This window comes from Vipera berus (assembly GCF_964194415.1).
Source record: "Vipera berus genome assembly, chromosome: 2".
NCBI lineage: Eukaryota > Metazoa > Chordata > Lepidosauria > Squamata > Viperidae > Vipera > Vipera berus.
In genome coordinates, this window is record NC_138203.1 from 287997033 (window position 1) to 288019843 (window position 22811).

The 22811-nt window shown below is 42.6% G+C and overlaps 1 protein-coding gene and 2 long non-coding RNA genes across 5 annotated transcripts; 1 reads left to right on the forward strand and 2 right to left on the reverse strand.

Annotated features, from left to right (window-relative positions):
• Positions 1–18: 18 nt before the first annotated feature.
• Positions 19–18056, forward strand: LOC308661270. Of its 2 annotated transcripts, none has more exons than XR_014024936.1 (3): positions 19–375; positions 1508–1576; positions 17416–18056. It is a non-coding gene; the product is annotated as an uncharacterized lncRNA (long non-coding RNA). The 2 variants fall into 2 exon arrangements; XR_014024937.1 differs by lacking the exon at positions 19–375 and adding an exon at positions 807–990.
• On the reverse strand, positions 1563–22441 carry LOC308661265 (general transcription factor II-I repeat domain-containing protein 2-like). 2 transcript variants are annotated; one of them, XR_014024934.1, is made up of 10 exons: positions 22263–22441; positions 21703–21789; positions 20773–20859; positions 20143–20229; positions 19560–19646; positions 18970–19056; positions 18377–18463; positions 17803–17889; positions 3906–4035; positions 1563–3139 (listed from the first exon to the last, which is right to left on the reverse strand). XR_014024934.1 is itself a non-coding variant. In XM_081316174.1 (10 exons), exons 1-9 carry the CDS (start codon positions 22397–22399, stop codon positions 14704–14706), a joined length of 2691 nt encoding a protein of 896 aa, XP_081172300.1. In that variant the 5' UTR covers positions 22400–22441; the 3' UTR covers positions 14381–14611; positions 14700–14703. The 2 variants fall into 2 exon arrangements, 1 of the variants encoding a protein (XP_081172300.1); XM_081316174.1 differs by lacking the exons at positions 1563–3139; positions 3906–4035 and adding exons at positions 14381–14611; positions 14700–16648.
• On the reverse strand, positions 8637–13922 carry LOC308661272. Its single transcript, XR_014024938.1, has 3 exons — positions 13908–13922; positions 13473–13550; positions 8637–9588 (listed from the first exon to the last, which is right to left on the reverse strand). It is a non-coding gene; the product is annotated as an uncharacterized lncRNA (long non-coding RNA).
• Positions 22442–22811: the final 370 nt, after the last annotated feature.

The window sequence follows — 22811 nt, forward strand, 5'->3', positions numbered from 1 at the left end:
CCTCCTGAGGGAGGGAAAGTTTTCCTCTCAGGAAAATGGACATTTCTGTCGGTTTTTATTTCTTCAGCTCAATATACAGCAGCTGCCCTTCTCAATTTCTTGCTCCTGGGTGACTAAGAATAATTGGAAAGACCGAGTGGGAGCTTGTGGCAAAGGAAATAATGCTGGACAAAAAAAAACATCGAAAGAAAACCAGCTCCAAAATGAAGGAAGAACTGAAACTCATGGATGTTCCAGAAATTTTACCTCACAACGAGGCTCCTTGGTGGAGAAATAAGAGAGACCAAATGGCATCTTGTCTGTGACTGGAGAAAAAATAGAATTGTAAAATGAAGTATAATAGTGAAAAATGAATATAAATGTTAAATCCATGAGGTGAAAAAAGAACAGAAATTTATTTCGCTCAAGGGTTGAGTAGGGAATTTAACTCATAAGGAAACGTAGAAAACTAAAGGCATTCTGTTCTGTTCTGTTCCATTCCATTCTCATATTCTTGCCTCGGGGTGCCTAAGAATAAAACTGATTGTTCACCCAAGGAGAACATATTTGAAATTACAAGTATTGAAAGAATTTGCATAGGCAAAAGGACTGGATGTTGAAGAAACTTGTACATTAACAACTATGACTGATCCATCGTCCATAAACCTTGCCTTTCTTTCTTTACCTCAAGACTTTGTAAGTGAAGATTCTCTTACAAAATGAGACCTTTGACTGAAAAGGTTGCATGTTCTGCAGGTCTGATTTTGTCTGTGTTTTCACATTCCAGAGGCCACTCCCCTTCTCATTTCTGTGTGTTTGGTGAAGAGCAACTGTGGTAATTTTCTGAAGTACTAGTTCTCAATTTACAAATATTTTTAACATCTGTTTAAACTAAAGGTGTTGTTTGGAACTTGGCTCAAGATCCAAAACAAACAAATTCACTTGGAATTCCAGCAACAAAGTTTTATTTCAAAAGAAGCATTTGCAAAGGCTTGGTGGACTGAAACACAGGTAGGAGTTCAGCCACACCTTACAGAGCTGTTTGACACATTTTTATATCCTATCCCCAATGCAGATTCCCCCCCCTCCCCTATCACACTCTTTCACCATCTAATTTTCTGTAGTCATTTCAATATTTCCTATTGCAATTTGTTACTTCTGCTTTTCACATTTATACCTGTCAATACTTAGATATGTATTATTTCTGATCTTCACTTGGCTTCTGCTTCAACCTTTAGACTCATTAGAAATTTCTGAATAATACTTTATTCCTTTCAGTGTTTTCCCCAAAATAGAATTTCAACTGCACCTCAAAATTATGACCTATGACCATGTGATCAAGACTCAAGTCACTTTAGAATCGGCAGTTGTTTTATAAGGTTTCCACAGTCAAAGGTCTGATCTTTGGTACTCCAGAAGCTATACACGCTTACAATGTTCTCTTTCCTCACAACATCCAGAGACTTTACAACTCATGTGAATGACATCTGGGAACTCAACGTGTTTTCTTCCTGTATATTTCTTGTAGGCAGGAACAGAGGAGTGAAGTTTGTATGTACCCATTCTACTGATACATCTACTGTAATACTGGCATAAGGTAAGCATTTAAATTAGTATATTAGTTTTAGTGGCTCTTGATATAGAAGGCTTATTTTATTTTTGTTTTATTTTGATTATTTTTATTTAAACAATAATGAAAATTAAATAATGAATTAAACCTCCCAGATCTAAAGAGAGACCAACTCTCTTTAACACAATAGAAAATAATATTAAAATCTGAACATTTTTCTTTTATACAATAATATATATTAGCCATTTCTGTAACAACAAACCAATCTAATCAGCATAACCAAAGTCAAAATTTCATTTTTTCATCACCAGCACAAAATCCTGAAGCAGTTTCCTAATAAAAACAAAATTAGATATACCGTATTCTTTTTAATAAAGGAATGAATTTAACCTTTCCTTTTTTTCTTTACTGTGGAAAATAATATGTTTCTATTTGCACATATTATTCTTTATAGATTATCATCATCTGGGAAGTCAGCCCCCCTTCCCAGAGAAAGAAATATTTTGGGAATATTAAAAGGCAGAATATATTCCCCCAAAGGACCTTAAAAGCAGAAAAGCGGGCCCAGTTTTCTTAATAGCCCCCAGTTGAAAGTCAGGAAACCACTTTTTAGAAATGCAGATTTGATAATCCTATTCAGAAAGGTTGGAGCCAGGAAGCTAGAAGCTGATGAAATTAGAAAGACAAAGACCCCTAAAATCTACATTCCCTCACCCAAATTCTAAGGAGAGGAAGCATGACCTTTGGGACATAATAGGATTAACCCACCACTATCAGAATACCAGAAAGGCACACTGAAGGTCAGGTCAAAGTTCATGCCACAGGAACAGGAAACAACCTCAAAAGCCCAAGAAGGTATAAAAACCTTCCACTCCCAGATACAAGTGGTCAGCTGCTCCAGAGTCTCATGTCTTATGGTTCTGCTCTTCAATAAACTACAAAGCAGTCTCCATTTTGTTTATTCTCGGCTTGGACTGGACCCCAATGAAGATTTTTCTTTCAACAATCATTTATATTAGCACCATTGTACTCTTTCAGATTCTTTAACCACAAATGAAAAAAACTTACATCCATTTTAAAACTCTAAACTTTTCTTCAAAATATTTGTAAAAACAATATTGTATTACATATTTTTAACTTAACATAGATTCTTTCAAATACACTTTCAATATTTTACAAGCTTTAGGAACAAGTGTTATAAATAAGGGGAAAAATTTTTTTGTGATAATAGTCTGGTAAAAATTGATTCTAACCCCAATTAACTCATTAAATTTAAGACCTTCCAGCTTATCTTCATAAAATAAAATCTTTTTGTTCTCTGGAATGTTTACCAAGTAATTATAGCCTTTTCTTTTTCTCAAGAAATTCTCAGCCTTAGTATTCATTAAGAAAACATCCCAAACTTATCCTCTTGAAAATTAGTCTTGTACTGGAGCATAAATGGAAGATGAGCTTTCCCAATTCCAATTATTCGACTTATTTTTCTCATGCCTTTTTACTTCCATCTGATTTGCAGGCTTTCTGTTCTGTCTCCACGACTGATCACTTGGAATGGTTCCCTGCTATCTTAATTCTCTTCCCCATTATTACCTTCAAAGGAAAAGAGAAATGAACCCTATAACTATGTTAGGCAAAAAAATCAAACTATAAAAAGCATTAAGAATTTCCTTCCAAAAATTTGCCAAATTCCAATTTCTCTATCAATAAAGGAGAATATTTGTAGATCAGAGTTGAAATGAGGTGTCCTTGGTGCTCTCTGTGCTTCGTTGTTTTCTTGCAGATATTTCATTGCCCAAACTAGATAACACTGGGGTTTTTTAAAATTTGTTTATTTATTTTTCATGTTTCAAGATTGCCCATCCCCCTCAAGGGTTTATTGCACAGTGGCATACTTACAGTGGCATAGTATGGACATGATAGTATCTAAAGCATCTTTTTTTGTTCAGAATTATCTGAACATATTGAAATCTCAACCGGAATCTGCTCTCAGTTAAGGAACAAACAGGGAAACATTCAAGGAGATATTAGAAGAATTAGCATTTATTGGATGGCAGCTGATTTAGTCATTAATCCAAGAGCCTGTATCAGTGACAATCCTAGCACAGACCAAAAAGCTGGAGTCAGTATGATGGAACTGAGCATCTCAAGCCAAGGAGTTAGTCACTCTTGAAACAAAAATGGAAAAATTTGCCAGATGACAAATAACAAAAGATGTATCAAAGCATCAATACATTGACCTCATCCTTCTCCCTCCCAGGAGATGACACTTGAATGGGGATTTTTTAAAATAAGAAACAGCTGATGGCATCTAATTAAAGAATGTCTTCCCAAACTCTGGTGAGTAGCACACTCTTACCCAGAGAGGTCACGTTCTTATAATTTTCCAGCATGACTTCCCAATGCAGCGCTTTTTGGTCCGGATCCAGCTGAGACCACTCCTCCTCGGAAAAATACACAGCTACCTCCTTGAAGGACACAAGATCCTCCTGAACAAGGAAAAAGAATAGAACAAGCCCGGAAGGATTTGTAAGATCTGTTCTATTGTTCCCAAATTTGATTGATTCTGCAAGACTTTCAGTGCCATTCAGTGAAAGTAACCTCACTTCTATTTCTATTGATCTATCTATTTATCCATCCATCCATCCATGTATCCATTATGAAAAGACTCCCATGATCTGGAGAGAATCAACTTGCAGATGGGCCTTCTTCCGCGGATACGGGGTGGGAAGGGACACCCGGATCTCCGCTGCCTTCCTGGGATCCCTGGTTCTTCTGCTGCTGCTGCTCTGGAGCTCCGCTTCCCCCCTCCATTGAGAGGGCAGCTGGGGAACCTGGAACCCAGGATTGCATTTGGACGAGGGCTGTGCATGGGTCTCCCCCTCCTCCATCTCCTTTTGCATGGGAATATTCCTCCCCCCAAGACACGTGCGAATCTTCCCCGCGAGACGCTCCCGCCGCCTCTTCGCCTCCCATGGAGCTCCAGGGGTTAAGGAGAGCGAGTGCGGCATCCCAGAGTGGCAGGCATTTGTGATGCCACGCCTCCTCTGGAAAATCAGTTGTGACGTTCACCCTCCAATGAACCAATGGGGAAGTGCCCGGTGTTCCCTTCTCAGCAGAGCGTGCCCCCTGGAGGAGTCTGCACAAAGTGCCAGGATTCCCTGAAAGGGCCTGAAAAAGGAGTGCACCTGAGGGGAAGGGGTAGGGCAGGCATGGTGGGCATGGGAGTAGGAGGCAAGGCCCCTCTCATTAGTTGCCTGTCTAAGAGTTCCCATTAAAAAAGTAGAGTTTGGCCTCTGGGTCAGTCTCTTCAGAAGGGGCTCTCATTTCCTTCTTCCCTAGAACCAACCTAGAACTAAGGAGCAATTTCCTGACAGTTAGAACAATTAATCAGTGGAACAACCTGCTACCAGAAGCTGTGAATGCTCCAACACTGGGAGTTTTTAAGAAGCGATGGTTGGTGGCTTTTCACACCTTCCTCTGAGCATGTAGAAATAAACCAGGCACTAAGGATACATTTCTTATTCCCTCCCTTGTACTAGTTGACAGTTTAGGGAGATAACGCAGGAAGCAAATTGTTACATCCCCCCTCCCCTTTGGGAGTATGGCAGATTTGAGATTTGATTTGCATCAGAGGGGATAGATAGAAAAGAAATAGGAATGGGTTCTGACATCCTGTCCCCCCTTAAGAATAGGAGAGATCCACCTGTAGAGAAAACAAAACAGGTAAAGAGGTTAGTCTGGTTTGTTGGGATATTCTGTATGAAACTTCCTTAGCAGTTTGGGTGCTCTGATGTGATGTTGGTGGGCTCATTCTGTGAGGAGGGAAGGTGTTTCCATGCTACTAGATATTGGGTTGCCCCATGATACTTCCTAGAATCTAGGATTTCTTTTATCTCGAAGTGTTGTTCTCCTTCAGATTGGAGGTGAAGTGGATTTTTGGCCGTAAAGGCGATTGTTGTTCTTGTTTCAGCAAGCTGCAGTGAAAAACTGGGTGTATTTGCCTGAGGTTCTTGGGTAGTTTTAATTCTACTGTTACTGGGTTTATGATTCTTTTAATTGGGAAAGGTCCTATATATTTTGGACCAGGTTTTTTATCGATCAGAAGGTCGGCAGTTTGGCGGGTCGAATCCCGAGTGCCGCGTAACAGAGTGAGCGCCTGTTATTCGTCCCAGCTTCTGCCAACCTAGCAGTTCGAAAGCACGTAAAAATGCAAGTAGAAAAATAGGAACCACTCTGGTGGGAAGGTAACAGCGTTCCATGCGCCTTTGGCGTCTAGTCATGCCGGCCACATGACCACAGAGATGTCCTCGGACAAGCGCTGGCTCTTCGGCTTTGAAACGGAGATGAGCACCGGCCCCTAGAGTTGGAAACAACTAGCACCCATGTGCGGGGGAACCTTTACCTTTACCTTTAGGGATTTTAGGGATTTGGTAGACAAATGTACCATTTCTCCTACAATGAATGGTTTAGGTTCGACTCTTTTTTTATCCGCTTGTGCTTTGTGTGCTTGTCTAGCTTCGTGTAAGGCTTTCCTAACCACTGGTCAGGTGTTTTGTAATTGGGATATCCATTCTTTCAGCAATGGCATTGCCGGTTCATTTGGGGTTAGTTCTGGCATAGGGTTGAAACTTTGGTCAGTGGCTACTTGAAAGGGAGTATAGCCTGTACTGGAGTGGACTGCGTTATTGTAGGCAACTTTTGCAAAAGGGAGTAGGTCCGTCCAATTCATTTGCTGCAAATTAATAAAGCACCTTAAATATCACTCAGGTACTGAGTTTGAACGTTCCCTCAATACATTGGATTGAGGATGATGACTACATGACACTCCCTGAGTAGTTCCTAAGAGGGATAAAAATTCTTTCCAAACATCTAATGTGAACTGCACTCCCCTATCTGACAGTTTTAACTACAAGGGACGCGGTGGCTCAGTGGGTTAGGACACTGAGCTTGTCGATCAGAAGGTCGGCAGTTTGGCGGGTCGAATCCCGAGTGCCGCGTAACAGAGTGAGCGCCTGTTACTCGTCCCAGCTTCTGCCAACCTAGCAGTTCGAAAGCACGTCAAAATGCAAGTAGAAAAATAGGGACCACTACGGTGGGAAGGTAACAGCATTCCGTGCGCCTTTGGTGTCTAGTCATGCTGGCCACATGACCACGGAGACATCCTCGGACAAGCGCTGGCTCTTCGGCTTTGAAGCGGAGATGAGCACCGGCCCCTAGAGTCTGAAATGACTAGCACGCATGTGTGGGGGAACCTTTACCTTTACCTTATCTGATACAATGCGTTGGGGTGCTCCATGCAGTCTGTAGATGTGCTGCACGAATAGTTTTGCTAAGGCTTTCATGGTGGGGATCTTTTGGCAAGGGATAGTGCACTTGTTTTGAAAACAGGTCTGTAACCACCCAGATGACAGTGTTTCCATTGCTTTCTGGTAACTCCACTATAAAATCCATGGATATTTCTTTCCATGGGGCTGAGGGGTTCACCACTGGTTGTAGCAGTCCGGGCGATTTCCCTCTTAGCAGCTGCACAAGTTTGGCAGCTGACCATGTAGCTTTCTATGTCCTTTTTCATGGATGGCTACCAAAATTGTCTTTTGATTAAATGTAGCATTTTTGCAAATCCAAAATGCCCTGCTGATTTTGTGTCATGGCACAGCTGCATGAAAGTGACTCTATGGCTGGTTGGTATATATAAGTTCTCTCCCACCCATGGCAGTCCGTCTTTGATCAGGCACATATGTTTATTCTTCTGGAACCATTCATCTGTTTCTAAGGTCTTCTGGAATTCGATTCCGGTTTGGCTACCCAAGCTGCGGCTTTACCTTAGCTTGGGCCCTGGTGGTTACTGGTGCTGCCAGTTGTGGTTTGGGCATGAGTGGTTTAGAACTGGTGGGTCGCGTGCTGTTATATTGGGGTATGTGAGATAGTGCATCTGCCAGGAAATTATTTTCCCCTGGCAAGCGTTTGAGCATAAAACGGAATTGGTGAAAGTGCTGGGACCAGCGGGCTTGCTTAGGGGTGAGCTTTCTGGGTGTTTTTAGTACTTCCAAGTTTTTGTGGTCTGTCTAGATTTTATTCTCTTCAAGGAAATGGCGCCACATAAGTAATGCTTCCTTTTCCCACACAGCCCAGCATTGTTCTGTCTCAGTGGGTTTCCTGGATGTGTATGCACATGGTTGCAGTGCCCCTTCATCGGTTTCTTGTAATAGTACAGCCTCCACCGCCACATCGCTTGCATCCGCCTGTATTACAAAAGTTTTATCTGGGTCTGGGTGCCTCAGTAGGGGTTTGGCAGAAAAGAATCTCTTTAACCTCTCGAACACCGCTTGGCAATAAAATCACAACTTTTCTGGAGGAATATTTAAACTAAACAATGGGGACAGTGAGTTAATTGATACAGAACATCACTGTCCCCAGCAATCTAAGAAAATAGGGGAAGCCAGGCACCACACAAGTTATGCAGCAAGTAAACACAGGGTCAGTCATAAAGGACTCAAATGTCTATACACTAATGCACAGAGTATGAACAGTAAGCAGGGTGAACTAGACATTCAGGTAAATGAGGGCGGATATGATATTGTTGCCATTACGGAAACATGATGGGACGAAACCTACAAATGGAACACACAGCTAGAGGGATTTAAACTATTTAAAAGAAACAGACTAAACAAAAGAGGAGGTGGAGTTGCTCTCTATATAAGAAATAACTATCTCTACAGAAATAGAGCACAACAATGACGAAAACTGTAAACTTGAATGCATTTGGGTCAATATAAAAGGGGGAAAAATGACATTGCCATAGGTGTATACTATAGGCCGCCCAACCAAGCAGAGGAAATAGATGAACTTTTTGTTAGTCAGCTAATTAAGGTATGTAAGAAGCACATCACAATAGTAATGGGGGACTTTAATTACCCTGATATCAACTGGGAGACAAACTCTGCACCAAGTGGAAGATCAAACAGATTCCTGACAAACCTAGCGGACAACTTTCTCTCCCAAAAAGTAGAGAAGGGAACTAGGGGATTAGCTATATTGGATTTAATTCTCACAAACAGAGATGAAATGATAGAAAATGTCAAAGCCACAGGAACCTTGGGGGGAAGTGATCATGCAATACTGGAATTCAACATTCTGGAGGCACAAGCAATAGAACACAGCCAAACTAGAGTCTTGGACTTTAAAAGAGCTAATTTCAATAAACTTAGAGAGACCATTGGAAGAATTCCATGGATGAGAATCCTAAAGGGGAAAACAACTCAAGAAGCTTGGGAAATTTTGAAAAGTGAGATAATAAAGGCCCAGTCTAGTACAATACCAACAAATAAGAAAAATAACAGCTCTCAAAAGAAACCAGCATGGCTGGATAAAGAACTCTCTGATAAACTGAAAGATAAAAGGGACAAGTATAGGAAGTGGAAAGAGGGGCACATAACTAAGGCAGAATATCAGCAAACAGCCCGTGCCTGCAAAGATGAAGAGAGGGAAGCTAAGGCTCAAAATGAACTAAGGCTTGCGACCAAAGTCAAAAATAACAAAAAAAGCTTCTTTCAACATATAAGAAACAAAAAAAAAGTTAAGGAAATGATTGGTCCATTAGTGGGGGAAAGTGGCAAGAAGGTGACAAGCAATAGGGAGAAAACAGAACTATTTAACTCATTTTTTGCATCTGTCTTTACACAAAGGGAAAAAACAGTCCAACCTACCAAAACCAATGCCATAAAAAACAGAATAGAAATGCTCAGGAGGTGAGCAGCCCCACGGTCTTCCTCGGCGGTGCCTCTTCAGTAGGTCGATCTCTGCTTCCTCCGCCAGGACATACCATTCGTCTAGTCGGCATGGGTCTACTCAAGGCAGGCAAGCATCATACAGGTTGTAGTTTAGGCCATCTTTCAAGTGGCTAAGAAGAATGTCTTCTGGCCAGTTCAGCTTGTTGGCGATGGCCCAGAATTCTTGTGTATATTCGGCTACCGGGCGTCTGCCTTGCCTCACTGTTTTGATCTTGCGGGCTTCAGTCAGCCGGGGGGTCCTTGAATCACCTTCTTAGAGAGGACACAAAGTGGTTGAAGTTGTGGAGCTCTGGGCCATTGGAATCATGCAGGTTCACCAGTTGTAAATCGAGAACTCCCTGTATAACCTGGAAATCCTTCATGCTTCCTCTGGAGACTGAAAACTAAACTAGGGTCAAATGGTCCTCATTTCAACCTGCCTTAAGAGGATGAGTGAACTGGGACATCATCCTAAGGTACCTTCTGTCAAACCCTGGATTTTATGTAAACTTGGCCTCTGTGATTGGTTGGCCAGTTTGGGCTCAGGACAAATTGTGTGAACCTGCCTGCCTATAATAGTGTGACTTTGTTCCTGGAAAGTAAACCCTGACAAATTAATCTTAATCCCTTCTTAAAATTTAATCTATTCTTCCTTTATCTAATGTCTTTTTCCTTTTTTTCCCATCTCTTTTGTTATTTCTCATTCTTAATCCAATCACATTCCTCTGTGCGTGGGAAAGAGGAAATCAAATGTATTGAGCCCTGATGGCGCAGTGGTTAGAATGCAGTATTGCAGGCTAATTCTGCCAACTGCCAACAGTTCGAGTCTCACTGGCTCCAGATTCATTTGGCCTTCTATTCTTCTAAGATTGGTAAAACCCAGATTGTTGGGGGCAATATGCTGACTCTGAACCCTTTAGAGAGGGTTATAAAGCACTGTGAAGCAGTATATAAGTCTAAGTGCAATTGCTATTAATTAAACAAGAAGTTTAACTCAGTGGGTTTCTCCCTCAAATTTCCAATAAGTTATCTTTTTTTTCTCAAATAGGGATATCCAAGAGAATGAACCTGATAAGGAGGCTGTTGTGTTGATATCACAAACACTGAAGAATGAACTGAAAAACGAAGCCTTGGAAAATCAGTGCAGACACTGAAGTAAAATTAGGAAACCTTCAAGAATGTATAGGAGAAATCCTTCAGAGTCTTAACATGCTAGAGTCCTAGAGTCTTGACTGGACAAAATTAGGAAAGAAAGAAAATTGTTCAGTGCATCATTATAGCAATAGCATTTAGATTTATATAACACTTCACAGTGCTTTACAGTCTTCTCTAAGCAGTTTACAGAGTCAGCATCATTCCCCCAACAATCTCGGTACTTATTTTACCAACCTCGGAAGGCTGAGTCACCTTTAAGCCTGTGAAAATCAAACTGCTGGCAGCCGGTAGTCAGCAGAAGTAGCCTGCAGTACTACATTCTAACCACTGCGCCACCATGGCTCTATAGTGTTTCTGGTTGTCATATAGTTATCATCTACACTGCAAATTGATTTGGCATTTTTTATTCCAATATTTAAATTGTGTCTCTTATGTTTGTACAAATTAATACTGTAAATGGATATGTAAGAAAGGTAGAGTGCATGAAACCCATGCAGTGCAGTCTATAGTCAGAAGGGATTGTCTGAAAGACTTTACACAGCATGTGGAAAATTATCCAAATGAAGACATCTTAGAAGGCATAATGAAAGGTGGTTCAGGAAACAAGTTGGATCATATATGAACCAAGTGAGCACTTAACACATATAATTTCCCACCCCTTGTGAAACAGGCTTGATGTCAGAACCCATAGCAATAGGTTCCCCTTTCTGTCTCCCCCCGATTCCTTCTCTTTCCCTTTTTCCTCATCTTTCATCTTGATCTGAATATCACTTTCTTCTCATGCTGGGTTCTGCCATAATCCTAGGGGGGAGGTGGGAGCGCTTGAGGGTTATTGCCTCAGTTTCCACTATCGCTACAAAGTAACACTTTGCTTTCCTGCATTATTTCTATGTGAACTTTCCCATCCTTTAATGTCAGCTAGCAGAGGGAGGGAAAGAAAGGAATGTAACCTACGGCAACTGGTTTATCTCTGCGCTCCCAGAAGGTGTGAAGAGCCGCCTAAACATCGCAGCTACAACAGCCTGATGTTGTCTCCCTATTCCCATGAGAATCTTAACACCTGGGGATTGGGCCATTTGAACTGACTGGATGAATTATGGGTGTTTTCTTTGGTACACTTTTTACCTATTGATTTGAGCAGGAAACCCTCAGATCTTGTCTAGTATGCCTGCTATCAGCTTCTCCTAATAAAAGTTCCTTTTGCAAGAACCCATTTCCATGAGTTCTGCTTTCTTGGAATGAAGTATTGAAGTGGGCCCTGACATTAGACAGGATCTGCAGGAATAGTCAGCCCAGAAGGAATAGTCAGCCCAGAAGGAAGACCCTTACCGAGGGACTCCTCATGTTGGATACTGGAGCAGGAAAGGAAGAAGCCACCGTGAAGGGGGAGAACCCTCTCCATGCAGAAACCTGTGAATTGTCCAGCTCCGAATCTTCCTATACCTTGGAGGAGGTGGTAGTCGTGTAGCCACAAACCATGGTGCTTCAATTGCAGGAAAGAGGGGCATCGTGCTGCAGAATGCTGTTCGACAAAACCCCCTGTTCCCATTAGAACTGACTGGATGAACTATGGGTGGGGTTTTGCTTGGTACTTTTTACCTATCAATTTGAGCGGGAAACCCTCAGATCCTGTCTAGTATGCTTGCTATCAGCATCTCCTAATAAAAGTTCCTTTGGAAGAATCCATTTCCATGAGTTATGCTTTCTTGGGATGAAGTATTGAAGTGGGCTGACTTTCCCAAAAATTTTAAACTACTAAATCTATTTCAAAGTTATTAACCTGTTATCTATATACTATTTTAATGACGTAATAAATATGTAAAACATGCTCCGTACCAGGGGCCGAAGAATTGCTGTCTGGTGAATGTGGGAAAAGCAGCAGAGGCCAAAGATCCCCTTCCTCCCGCCAGGGAGTCAATGTCCAAGGAGGCAACTGGCTAGCCGAATGGGATGACACAGGTAAGTGGAAGCTCCTGATTGCTGCCCGCAGCCCATCCATGAAGCAACATCAGTCGGGGCCACAGCTACCAGGTCAGGAGCCATGAAACTCCAGGTGATCCTAGCTACTACTACTCTTCTTCAGCTGACAATATCAGCACAGGAGCCACAAGGAAGGTCCTGGCACAAGAAAGCCTCACCACTCCTTGGTCTCCTCTTCAACTGGTGGTGCTGGTGCCCACACCTGGGGTCCCAGCACCAGTGGCTGCAGTCAGGGCCCCATCACAGGCGCCAATGGGAGTAGCCAGGATTCCATCCCAGGGGTTCGTCCTGGTGCAAGAGGAGTACCACTATCCCCCTTCATGGCTCGCTTTGATGGATGCCCCGGTTGCCTGGCCCAAGCCTGGCACCACATGGAACATTATGGAGTGATCTACCCAGATGACACAGCTTGGGTCCATGAGAGCACTTTGGAGTAGCTGGTGTTCCTGCGTGACGAAGACATCACAGAGCTGGTCGACCTCAACACATTCGTGGAAGCCCTGCAAGAGCGGTTCAAGGACCCCATGGTGGTTCGATCTGTGGAAACCAGCACCTGTACCCTTAAGGAAAGTGACCGGTGACATACATTCAAGACTTCCACTGCCTAGTCAGCCACTTGGGAGACTGGCCCAAACACTTGCTGGTCAATCAGTTCTGCGAAGGACTGAACAAAGAGCTATACCAAAACTAGCTCGTCCAAGAGGTGCCATGTAACCTGCGGTCATGGTACCACCTAGCCATTGAAATAGAGATTGACCTAATGGAGTTGCAGGAGAACAAGGGATAAGAGGATTGGCCCCACCACCCAGTTGAGAAGCAAACAGCTGCCAGAGGTGGAAAGGGAGTGCACCCCTAACTAAAGGAGGGAAAACCCTGCCAGAGCATGGAAGGTTGCTTTTGCTGCAGGAAAGAGGGACATAGAGCGGCCGAGTGTCCAGCACCACGACCAATGACCATTGCCCCCACAGAGTCAGCCAAAGAAAAAGAGGACTCCACCAAAGCCAATGGAGAGAACTCACATCAGGCAACAAGTCATAGTACAAGAGTGACAGTGAAGAAGATGACTTGGTGGTAAGTAGAACCATCATTCCCGTGACCTGTAGAGTGGAAATTTTCATGACCTCAGGTTTTAAGGGAATCCTAATGGCCCTATTGGACTCAGCATGCACCAGGAGTCTGGTTAACCCCCAAGTAGTAGAGAAACTAGGTATGAGACTTAAGAAAGCTGAAGAGACCCTTTTCCCAGTTAGATGGCTCGATAACAGGAGATGTGGCAGCGACCTGTTTAACTGAGCCTGTGAAATTAAGAATGGGGATCCACACAGACTATTCAATTTATTGTGGCCCCTGTACTGACTGAGGCTATGATCCCAGCTGACCGCATCAAGTTTGAATGGAGCCGTCCTAGACCCTTGCAAGCTAACTTTGCTCATTGCCAAGTTTTTGATTCTTACCGGTTCAAGCCTTCCATCCTTCCAAGGTTGGTAAAATGAGGAAACAGATTGTTGTGGACAATATGTTGACTCTGAAGGGGTCAAACTATTTTCCAAAGCACCCAAAGGGAAGACAAGAAACAATCGATGGAAACTAACCAAGGAGAGAAGCTATTTAAAACTAAGGAGAAATTTCCTAACAGAGAGAGCAATCAACCAATGGAATAGTTTGCCTTCAGAAGTTGAGAGTGCTCCCTCATTGGAGCCTTTCAAAAAGAGACTGGATAGCCATTTGTCTGAAATGGTGTAGGGCAGGGGTCGGCAATCTTAAACTCTCAAAGAGCCATTTAGACTTGTTTCCCACAGAAAACATTGGGAGCCACAAAACCCTTTTGACATTTAAAATGAAGATAACACTGCATATATCATTTTTTACCTTTATGCTATGTATAAAAAAACTATAGTGTGTTGCATTTATGAAATCAATGAACTGCTACAAAGAAAACAAATTTTTATTTCAGCATGCAACAAAAAACATTTTGAACTCCCAAAAAAAGACGCTGGGTCGAAGGTTACTTTGAAATAAAATAATGTCTATTTGAGTCCTCCTCATATTTATGAAATAAAAAGCCAAACTTAACTTAGCTGCCTGCAGCAAACCCAAAATGTTGTCTGCTTCTGTGTGTCGTCAACCTTTTATCATGTGTACTGGAGTGTGCAGTCAGCTGTCAACGAATTAAAAAAGGACTATTTCACTGAACAATGGCAAACATATATTTTCAAAATAATAGCCAATTAAAATATTTATTTTACCTGGTTAATGTGATTTTTGCTTCTCAACATCAGCACACAGCATCTGCACATCAGGGCTGTAAGATGTCAGCTTCATCTTCAAACAGGATTGCAAGCTGTTTTCTGTGAAGTCTGAGTGATATTTGTTTTTAATATAGTTCATGTTGGAGAAGACCTGTTCACATACATATGTGGATCCAAAGATCGACAGGACTCCAAATGCATATTTTTTCATGTTCGTGTAAGTGTTTGGGATAGCATTCCATGTTTCAAATATAAGCTTGTCCTGTTTTGGAAGGTTTTCAATATCACTCCATTTGTGGTTCTGAGCAAGCCTGGCCTTCTGATGGGCAACATCTTCAAGATTATCTGTCAAGCGTTGGAACTTGGAAACCCATATATCTTTGCCAGCTATATTGGCCAGTTCCATCTCAAGATCGGGTTGACTTACACCTGCAAATGCAGTCATATTCAGTGCAGATGGATCAATGGTCAGGGGAGTGACAGGGAAAGATAATGTGTTTTTTTCCTCTCTGAACTCACAGAATCGCTTCCCAAATGATGTTTGCATTGCAATGATTGCAGACTGCAAATACTCTGAATTTATCATGTCGTGACCTCGTTTGAACTCTCTCAAAGAGGGGAAGTGAGACAGTGTACCTCTCTGCAAATCTCTGGCAAACACTGTCAACTTGCGCTCAAATGCCAAAACTTCCTCCAGCATGTGCAGGGCTGTGCCTCCTTTACCCTGAAGAGTTGTGTTCAGGGTTTTCAGGTGTGCTGTCATATCTACCATGAAGTGTAGCTTTTCCAGCCACTCTGGCTGTTCCAGCTCAGGAAAGATGAGCCCTTTGCTGCCCAGGTAAGTTTTCCCCTCTTCCAGACACGCGGCAAAATGTTTTAGTACCTCCCCTCTGGCCAGCCACCAGACTTTGTTGTGCAGCAGGCGATCAGAATACGTGCTTTCCACCTCCTCTAGTAGCAAACGGAACTGACAGTGATTTAAACCTTGCGCCATTATGTTATTGACAACCTGAATGACAACATTCATTACTTCTGTGCATTCCGGAGGAAATGTTTGAGCGCACAATGCCTCTTGGTGCAGGATGCAGTGAAATGTTAGCAGCGTTCTACCCAACGACTTCTGTAGTAAAGCCACAAAGCCCTTCTGTGCTCCTGTCATACTCAGTGCCCCATCAGTAGCCAATGATACCAGGTGGGTGGTGTTTATTTCATTGGTTCTTAAATAATCCAAGACAGCCTCACAGATGTCCTCCCCCCGTGTTTGGCCTTTTAGGGGTATCAATTCAATCATTTCTTCCTGTGGCCCAGCAGAGTTCACATATCGGCAGAACAACGCTATTTGTTCAGTATCACCTTTGTCTTTGGATGCATTACAGGCGATTGAGTACGCCACAGCTGAATTGATGTCCTTAATTTGCTGTCTGGTGATGTTTTCTGACATTTTTATGATTCTATCTCTGAGAGTCTTCACAGAAAGAGGCATATCCCTGATTTTCTGCACAATTTCACTCTTGTTTTTGAAGTCCGAGAATAGATGTTCTGAAATCTTAATGAATGATTCCTTGATATACTCTCCATCTGTAAACGGCTTCTCATGCCTGACTATTTCCTGAGCGGCCACAAAACTAGCGTATGTAGTTGAATTTGCAGGCTTCACCCATTTAAAAGAATTCTTGCTCAGATCAACCTTCTGCATCAATTCCGAAACGGCTTTTTTTCTCTCATCTCCTTCCGGGTATTTTTCAGCAAAGGCTGTGTGTTTATTCTGGAAATGTCTTGCAACATTCCACTTTTTGTTGTTTGCCAATTTCTCACCACATATTAAACATACTGGTAAACCAGTCTTGTCAGGAGTGAAAGCAAATGAATCTGCCCACGTATCATTAAACTTTCTATTTTCTTCTGAAATTTTTCTTTTCTTGTATGATTTATCCATGGTTGGCCTACTGGGGGTCGAAAAGCACAATAAATCTCATGCTGGCGGGTTTTGCACATTGGCAATTGTGACCAGTACTGGGAATCAAATAATTTAATAACCAGTTCACTGCAGAATTCCCCCCCCCGCACAGAGCACCCTGCCACCACTACTCCCCCCCCACCCTTGACATAGCACTCCACTGCCAGTGCTGCTTCCTCCCCAGGACGGAGTGCTCTGCCACTACTTTACCCAGTGGTGAAGGTGGAGTTTGGGAGGCAGCAGCAGGGCATAGCCCAGGCATGGCCAAGTGGCAGCAGCAAAGCTCATCCTACCCACTCAAGGCGCAGCAGCGGGATTGCTCTCAATAAGGCAGGCACATACGAGCGAGCAGCGCACCTGGCTCTTATTGTTTGAGAGCAATCCCGCTGCTGTGCCTCCATTTTCTTCAACCATGATCCCCCCTCCCCAGCCAGCCAGCTCTTCATGAATATAACATGGACATAAAATTGTTCCACCACCTTTATCAATATCACAAAGAATAGTTTAAGAACTTTAATTGTGCTTGATAAGATGCACTCATTTTCCTCCAGTCACTCTCTTGGCATCTCTACCCACTTCATCACCCTCTGAAAGTCAGAGGACTCACAACGATCCACACTCATAGAGAGGATCCTGCAATCTAATCTGAGCTGTCATAACCTTTCATTCATGATTATAGTAGGTTATTCTCTAACTCTCTTTGTCTCCGTCTCTATCTCAATAAATGTTCTCTGTTTTTCAAATATTTTTATTAAGGATTATAAACAAAAAGGGTAAAAGACGGTGCAAACTATAAAAACTACAAATAGAAAAATAGAAAAGAAAAAAACATGCGGAGAAAAAAAGATAAAAGGACAGGAGAAGGGGAAAAAACTTTCTCCTTCATCACAACAGGTAATAAAATTTTACTAGCTTATCTACCATCTTTAAATACAGCATAATTGTCCCCATACCTGATCTCTTAATTAAAAAAAACATCAAAATATTTCATTAAACATTCTATACTAAAGGTCTAGTAAGGACAACCACATATATTCATATTCTCTCTCTCTCTCTCTCTCTCTCTCTCTCTCTCTCTCTCTCTCTCTCTCTCTCTCTCTCCCTCCCTCCCTCCCTCCCTCTCCCTCCCAGCAAACCACTTACTGGGAAAATGTAACAAATTCCAATCCTTTATCTCTTTTAAAAGGGGGTAGCTGCCACTCGCCTGTCTCAATAACTGTCTGACAATTCCTAGGAAACAAGAGAAGTAAAAGGACCACAGCAGTTTGCTTTACATGTTTTTCCTCCCCCAATCTTTTAAGAATTAAATTTAATATCTTCTAGAGCATGCCTGTCCACCTGGCTGTGGCTTTGTGGCATCCCTTAAATTTGGTTTGGAAGCTAATGAGACTAGACCAGCCAAATTAATATTGAGAAGACAACAATATCAGAGTTGATAGAGCCCCTCCACACGACACACCAGGCAGGATGATTGCCTCTTGAGCTCCTGTTTAATTCTTAGAATAATGATTTCCATATTCATAATTCTTGGATTGAATTTGCATGGCCAATTAAATAAAAAAACTACTCAAGGCAAATAAAGACCTTGCAAAAAGATGCATCCTGGGGCTTTGAAAACTTGGATTGGGAAGAGACCAATCTCTGCTGCAGTTCACATGCTCTCTCTCCCTCTCCCTCCCTCCCTCCCTCTCTCTCCCCCTCCCAGCAAACCACTTACTGGGAAAATCTAACCACTTCCAATCCTTCTTCTCTTTTAAAAGGGGGTGGCTGCCACTCGCCTGTCTCAATAACTGTCGGACAGTTCCTAGGAAACAAGAGAAGTAAAAGGACCACAACAGTTTGCTTTATGTGCTTTTCCTTCCCCAATCTTTTAAAAATTAAATTCAATATATGCCAGAGCATGCCTGTCCACCTGGCTGTGGCTTTGCAGCATCCCTTAAATTTGGTTTGGAAGCTAATGAGACTAGACCAGCCAAATTAATGTTGAGAAGATGACAATATCCAACATAAGAGTTGATAGAGCCCCTCCACAGGACACACCAGGCAGGATGACTGCCTCTTGCGCTGCTAATTCTTAGAATAATGATTTCCATACTCATAATCCTTGGATTGAATTTGCATGGCCAATTAAATAAAGAACTACTCAAGGCAAATAAAGACGTCGCAAAAAGATGCATCCCAGTGCTCTGAAAAGACGTCTGGAAATCAAATTGATGTTTCGCCATTTGGGTTGGGAAGAGATCAGCCTCTGCTGCAGTTCACATGCTCTCTCTCCCTCTCCCTCCCTCTCCCTCCCAACAAACCACTTACTGGGAAAATGTAACAACTTCCAATCCTTCTTCTCTTTTAAAAGGGGGTGGCTGCCACTCGCCTGTCTCAATAACTGTCGGACAGTTTCTAGGAAACAAGAAAAGTAAAAGGACCACAACAGTTTGCTTTACGTGCTTTTCCTTCCCCAATCTTTTAAAAATTAAATTCAATATATTCCAGAGCATGCCTGTCCACCTGGCTGTGGCTTTGCAGCATCCCTTAAATTTGGTTTGGAAGCTAATGAGACTAGACCAGCCAAATTAATGTTGAGAAGATGACAATATCCAACATAAGAGTTGATAGAGCCCCACAGGACACACCAGGCAGGATGACTGCTTCTTGCGCTGCTAATTCTTAGAATAATGATTTCCATACACATAATCCTTGGATTGAATTTGCATGGCCAATTAAATAAAGAACTACTCAAGGCAAATAAAGACGTCGCAAAAAGATGCATCCCAGTGCTCTGAAAAGACGTCTGGAAATCAAATTGATGTTTTGCCATTTGGGTTGGGAAGAGATCAGCCTCTGCTGCAGTTCACATGCTCTCTCTCCCTCTCCCTCCCTCTCCCTCCCAACAAACCACTTACTGGGAAAATGTAACAACTTCAAATCCTTCTTCTCTTTTAAAACAGGGTGGCTGCCACTCGCCTGTCTCAATAACTGTCGGACAGTTCCTAGGAAACAAGAAAAGTAAAAGGACCACAACAGTTTGCTTTACATGCTTTTCCTTCCCCAATCTTTTAAAAATTAAATTCAATATATTCCAGAGCATGCCTGTCCACCTGGCTGTGGCTTTGCAGCATCCCTTAAATTTGGTTTGGAAGCTAATGAGACTTGACCAGCCAAATTAATGTTGAGAAGATGACAATATCGAACATAAGAGTTAATAGAGCCCCTCCACAGGACACACCAGGCAGGATGACTGCCTCTTGCGCTGCTAATTGTTAGAATAATGATTTCCATACACATAATCCTTGGATTGAATTTGCATGGCCAATTAAATAAAGAACTACTCAAGGCAAATAAAGACGTCGCAAAAAGATGCATCCCAGTGCTCTGAAAAGACGTCTGGAAATCAAATTGATGTTTTGCCATTTGGGTTGGGAAGAGATCAGCTTCTGCTGCAGTTCACATGCTCTCTCTCCCTCTTCCTCCCAACAAAACACTTACTGGGAAAATGTAACAACTTCCAATCCTTCTTCTCTTTTAAAAGGGGGTGGCTGCCACTCGCCTGTCTCAATAACTGTCGGACAGTTTCTAGGAAACAAGAAAAGTAAAAGGACCACAACAGTTTGCTTTACATGCTTTTCCTTCCCCAATCTTTTAAAAATTAAATTCAATATATTCCAGAGCATGCCTGTCCACCTGGCTGTGGCTTTGCAGCATCCCTTAAATTTGGTTTGGAAGCTAATGAGACTTGACCAGCCAAATTAATGTTGAGAAGATGACAATATCGAACATAAGAGTTAATAGAGCCCCTCCACAGGACACACCAGGCAGGATGATTGCCTCTTGCGCTGCTAATTCTTAGAATAATGATTTAAGGGATGCCACAAAGCCACAGCCAGAATAATGATTTCCATACACATAATCCTTGGATTGAATTTGCATGGCCAATTGAATAAAGAACTACTCAAGGCAAATAAAGACGTCGCAAAAAGATGCATCCCAGTGCTCTGAAAAGACGTCTGGAAATCAAATTGATGTTTTGCCATTTGGGTTGGGAAGAGATCAGCTTCTGCTGCAGTTCACATGCTCTCTCTCCCTCTCCCTCCCTCTCCCTCCCAACAAACCACTTACTGGGAAAATGTAACAACTTCAAATCCTTCTTCTCTTTTAAAACAGGGTGGCTGCCACTCGCCTGTCTCAATAACTGTCAGACAGTTCCTAGGAAACAAGAAAAGTAAAAGGACCACAGCAGTTTGCTTTACATGTTTTTCCTCCCCCAATCTTTTAAGAATTAAATTTAATATCTTCTAGAGCATGCCTGTCCACCTGGCTGTGGCTTTGTGGCATCCCTTAAATTTGGTTTGGAAGTTAATGAGACTAGACCAGCCAAATTAATATTGAGAAGACAACAATATCAGAGTTGATAGAGCCCCTCCACACGACACACCAGGCAGGATGATTGCCTCTTGAGCTGCTGTTTAATTCTTAGAATAATGATTTCCATATTCATAATTCTTGGATTGAATTTGCATGGCCAATTAAATAAAAAAACTACTCAAGGCAAATAAAGACCTTGCAAAAAGATGCATCCTGGGGCTTTGAAAACTTGGATTGGGAAGAGACCAATCTCTGCTGCAGTTCACATGCTCTCTCTCCCTCTCCCTCCCTCCCTCTCCCTCCCTCCCTCCCCCTCCCAGCAAGTCTCATTTGGAAGCTAATGAGACTAGACCAGCCAAATTAATGTTGAGAAGATGACAATATCCAACATAAGAGTTGATAGAGCCCCACAGGACACACCAGGCAAGATGACTGCCTCTTGCGCTGCTAATTCTTAGAATAATGATTTCCATACTCATAATCCTTGGATTGAATTTGCATGGCCAATTAAATAAAGAACTAACTACTCAAGGCAAATAAAGACGTCGCAAAAAGATGCATCCCAGTGCTCTGAAAAGACGTCTAGAAATCAAATTGATGTTTTGCCATTTGGGTTGGGAAGAGATCAGCCTCTGCTGCAGTTCACATGCTCTCTCTCCCTCTCCCTCCGAACAAACCACTTACTGGGAAAATGTAACAACTTCCAATCCTTCTTCTCTTTTAAAAGGGGGTGGCTGCCACTCGCCTGTCTCAATAACTGTCGGACAGTTCCTAGGAAACAAGAAAAGTAAAAGGACCACAACAGTTTGCTTTACGTGCTTTTCCTTCCCCAATCTTTTAAAAATTAAATTCAATATATTCCAGAGCATGCCTGTCCACCTGGCTGTGGCTTTGCAGCATCCCTTAAATTTGGTTTGGAAGCTAATGAGACTAGACCAGCCAAATTAATATTGAGAAGACAACAATATCAGAGTTGATAGAGCCCCTCCACACGACACACCAGGCAGGATGATTGCCTCTTGAGCTGCTGTTTAATTCTTAGAATAATGATTTCCATATTCATAATTCTTGGATTGAATTTGCATGGCCAATTAAATAAAAAAACTACTCAAGGCAAATAAAGACCTTGCAAAAAGATGCATCCTGGGGCTTTGAAAACTTGGATTGGGAAGAGACCAATCTCTGCTGCAGTTCACATGCTCTCTCTCCCTCTCCCTCCCTCTCCCTCCCAAGAAACCACTTACTGGGAAAATGTAACAACTTCCAATCCTTCTTCTCTTTTAAAAGGGGGTGGCTGCCACTCGCCTGTCTCAATAACTGTCTGACAGTTCCTAGGAAACAAGAAAAGTAAAAGGACCACAACAGTTTGCTTTACATACATTTCCCACGCCTCTGGAAAGACGTCTGGAAACCAAATTGATGCTTCACCATATGGGTTGGGAAGAGACCAGACTCTGCTGCAGTTCACATGCTCTCTCTCGCTCCCTCTCCCTCCCTCCCTCTCACACTGCCAAATAGCCCCTCCCACTCCTGCCATAGCCCATTTGCTTCTCCCTCACGCTCCTCACCGTGCCCCCCTTTCGCCAGAATCCCCCGCATAGAGTTGGATGAGGCTTCGCGAAGAGGAGGGGGCTACCGCGCCTGAGTAACTGATTGGAGGAGCGGTCCAGATGGGAAGGATGGTGGCTGGAATTGAGCCCAGAGTGCCTTTACCTTGCATCAGCCTTATTGAGTGGGAAGGCGCCTCCACCACCAAATCTGGCCACCTTCCTCGCGCTACAGGGCGTGAATGA

Bases quoted from the DNA above. Each gene is read 5' to 3' on its own strand.
- LOC308661265 (XM_081316174.1), bottom strand. From the start codon at position 22,399: ATGTATGTAAAGCAAACTGTTGTGGTCCTTTTACTTTTCTTGTTTCCT. The intron at 19,647-20,142 runs GTAAGTGTTTTG...CTTGTTTCCTAG, and splicing joins GAAGTTGTTACATTTTCCCA to GAACTGTCCGACAGTTATTG. The intron at 19,057-19,559 runs GTAAGTGGTTTG...CTTGTTTCCTAG, and splicing joins GAAGTTGTTACATTTTCCCA to AAACTGTCCGACAGTTATTG.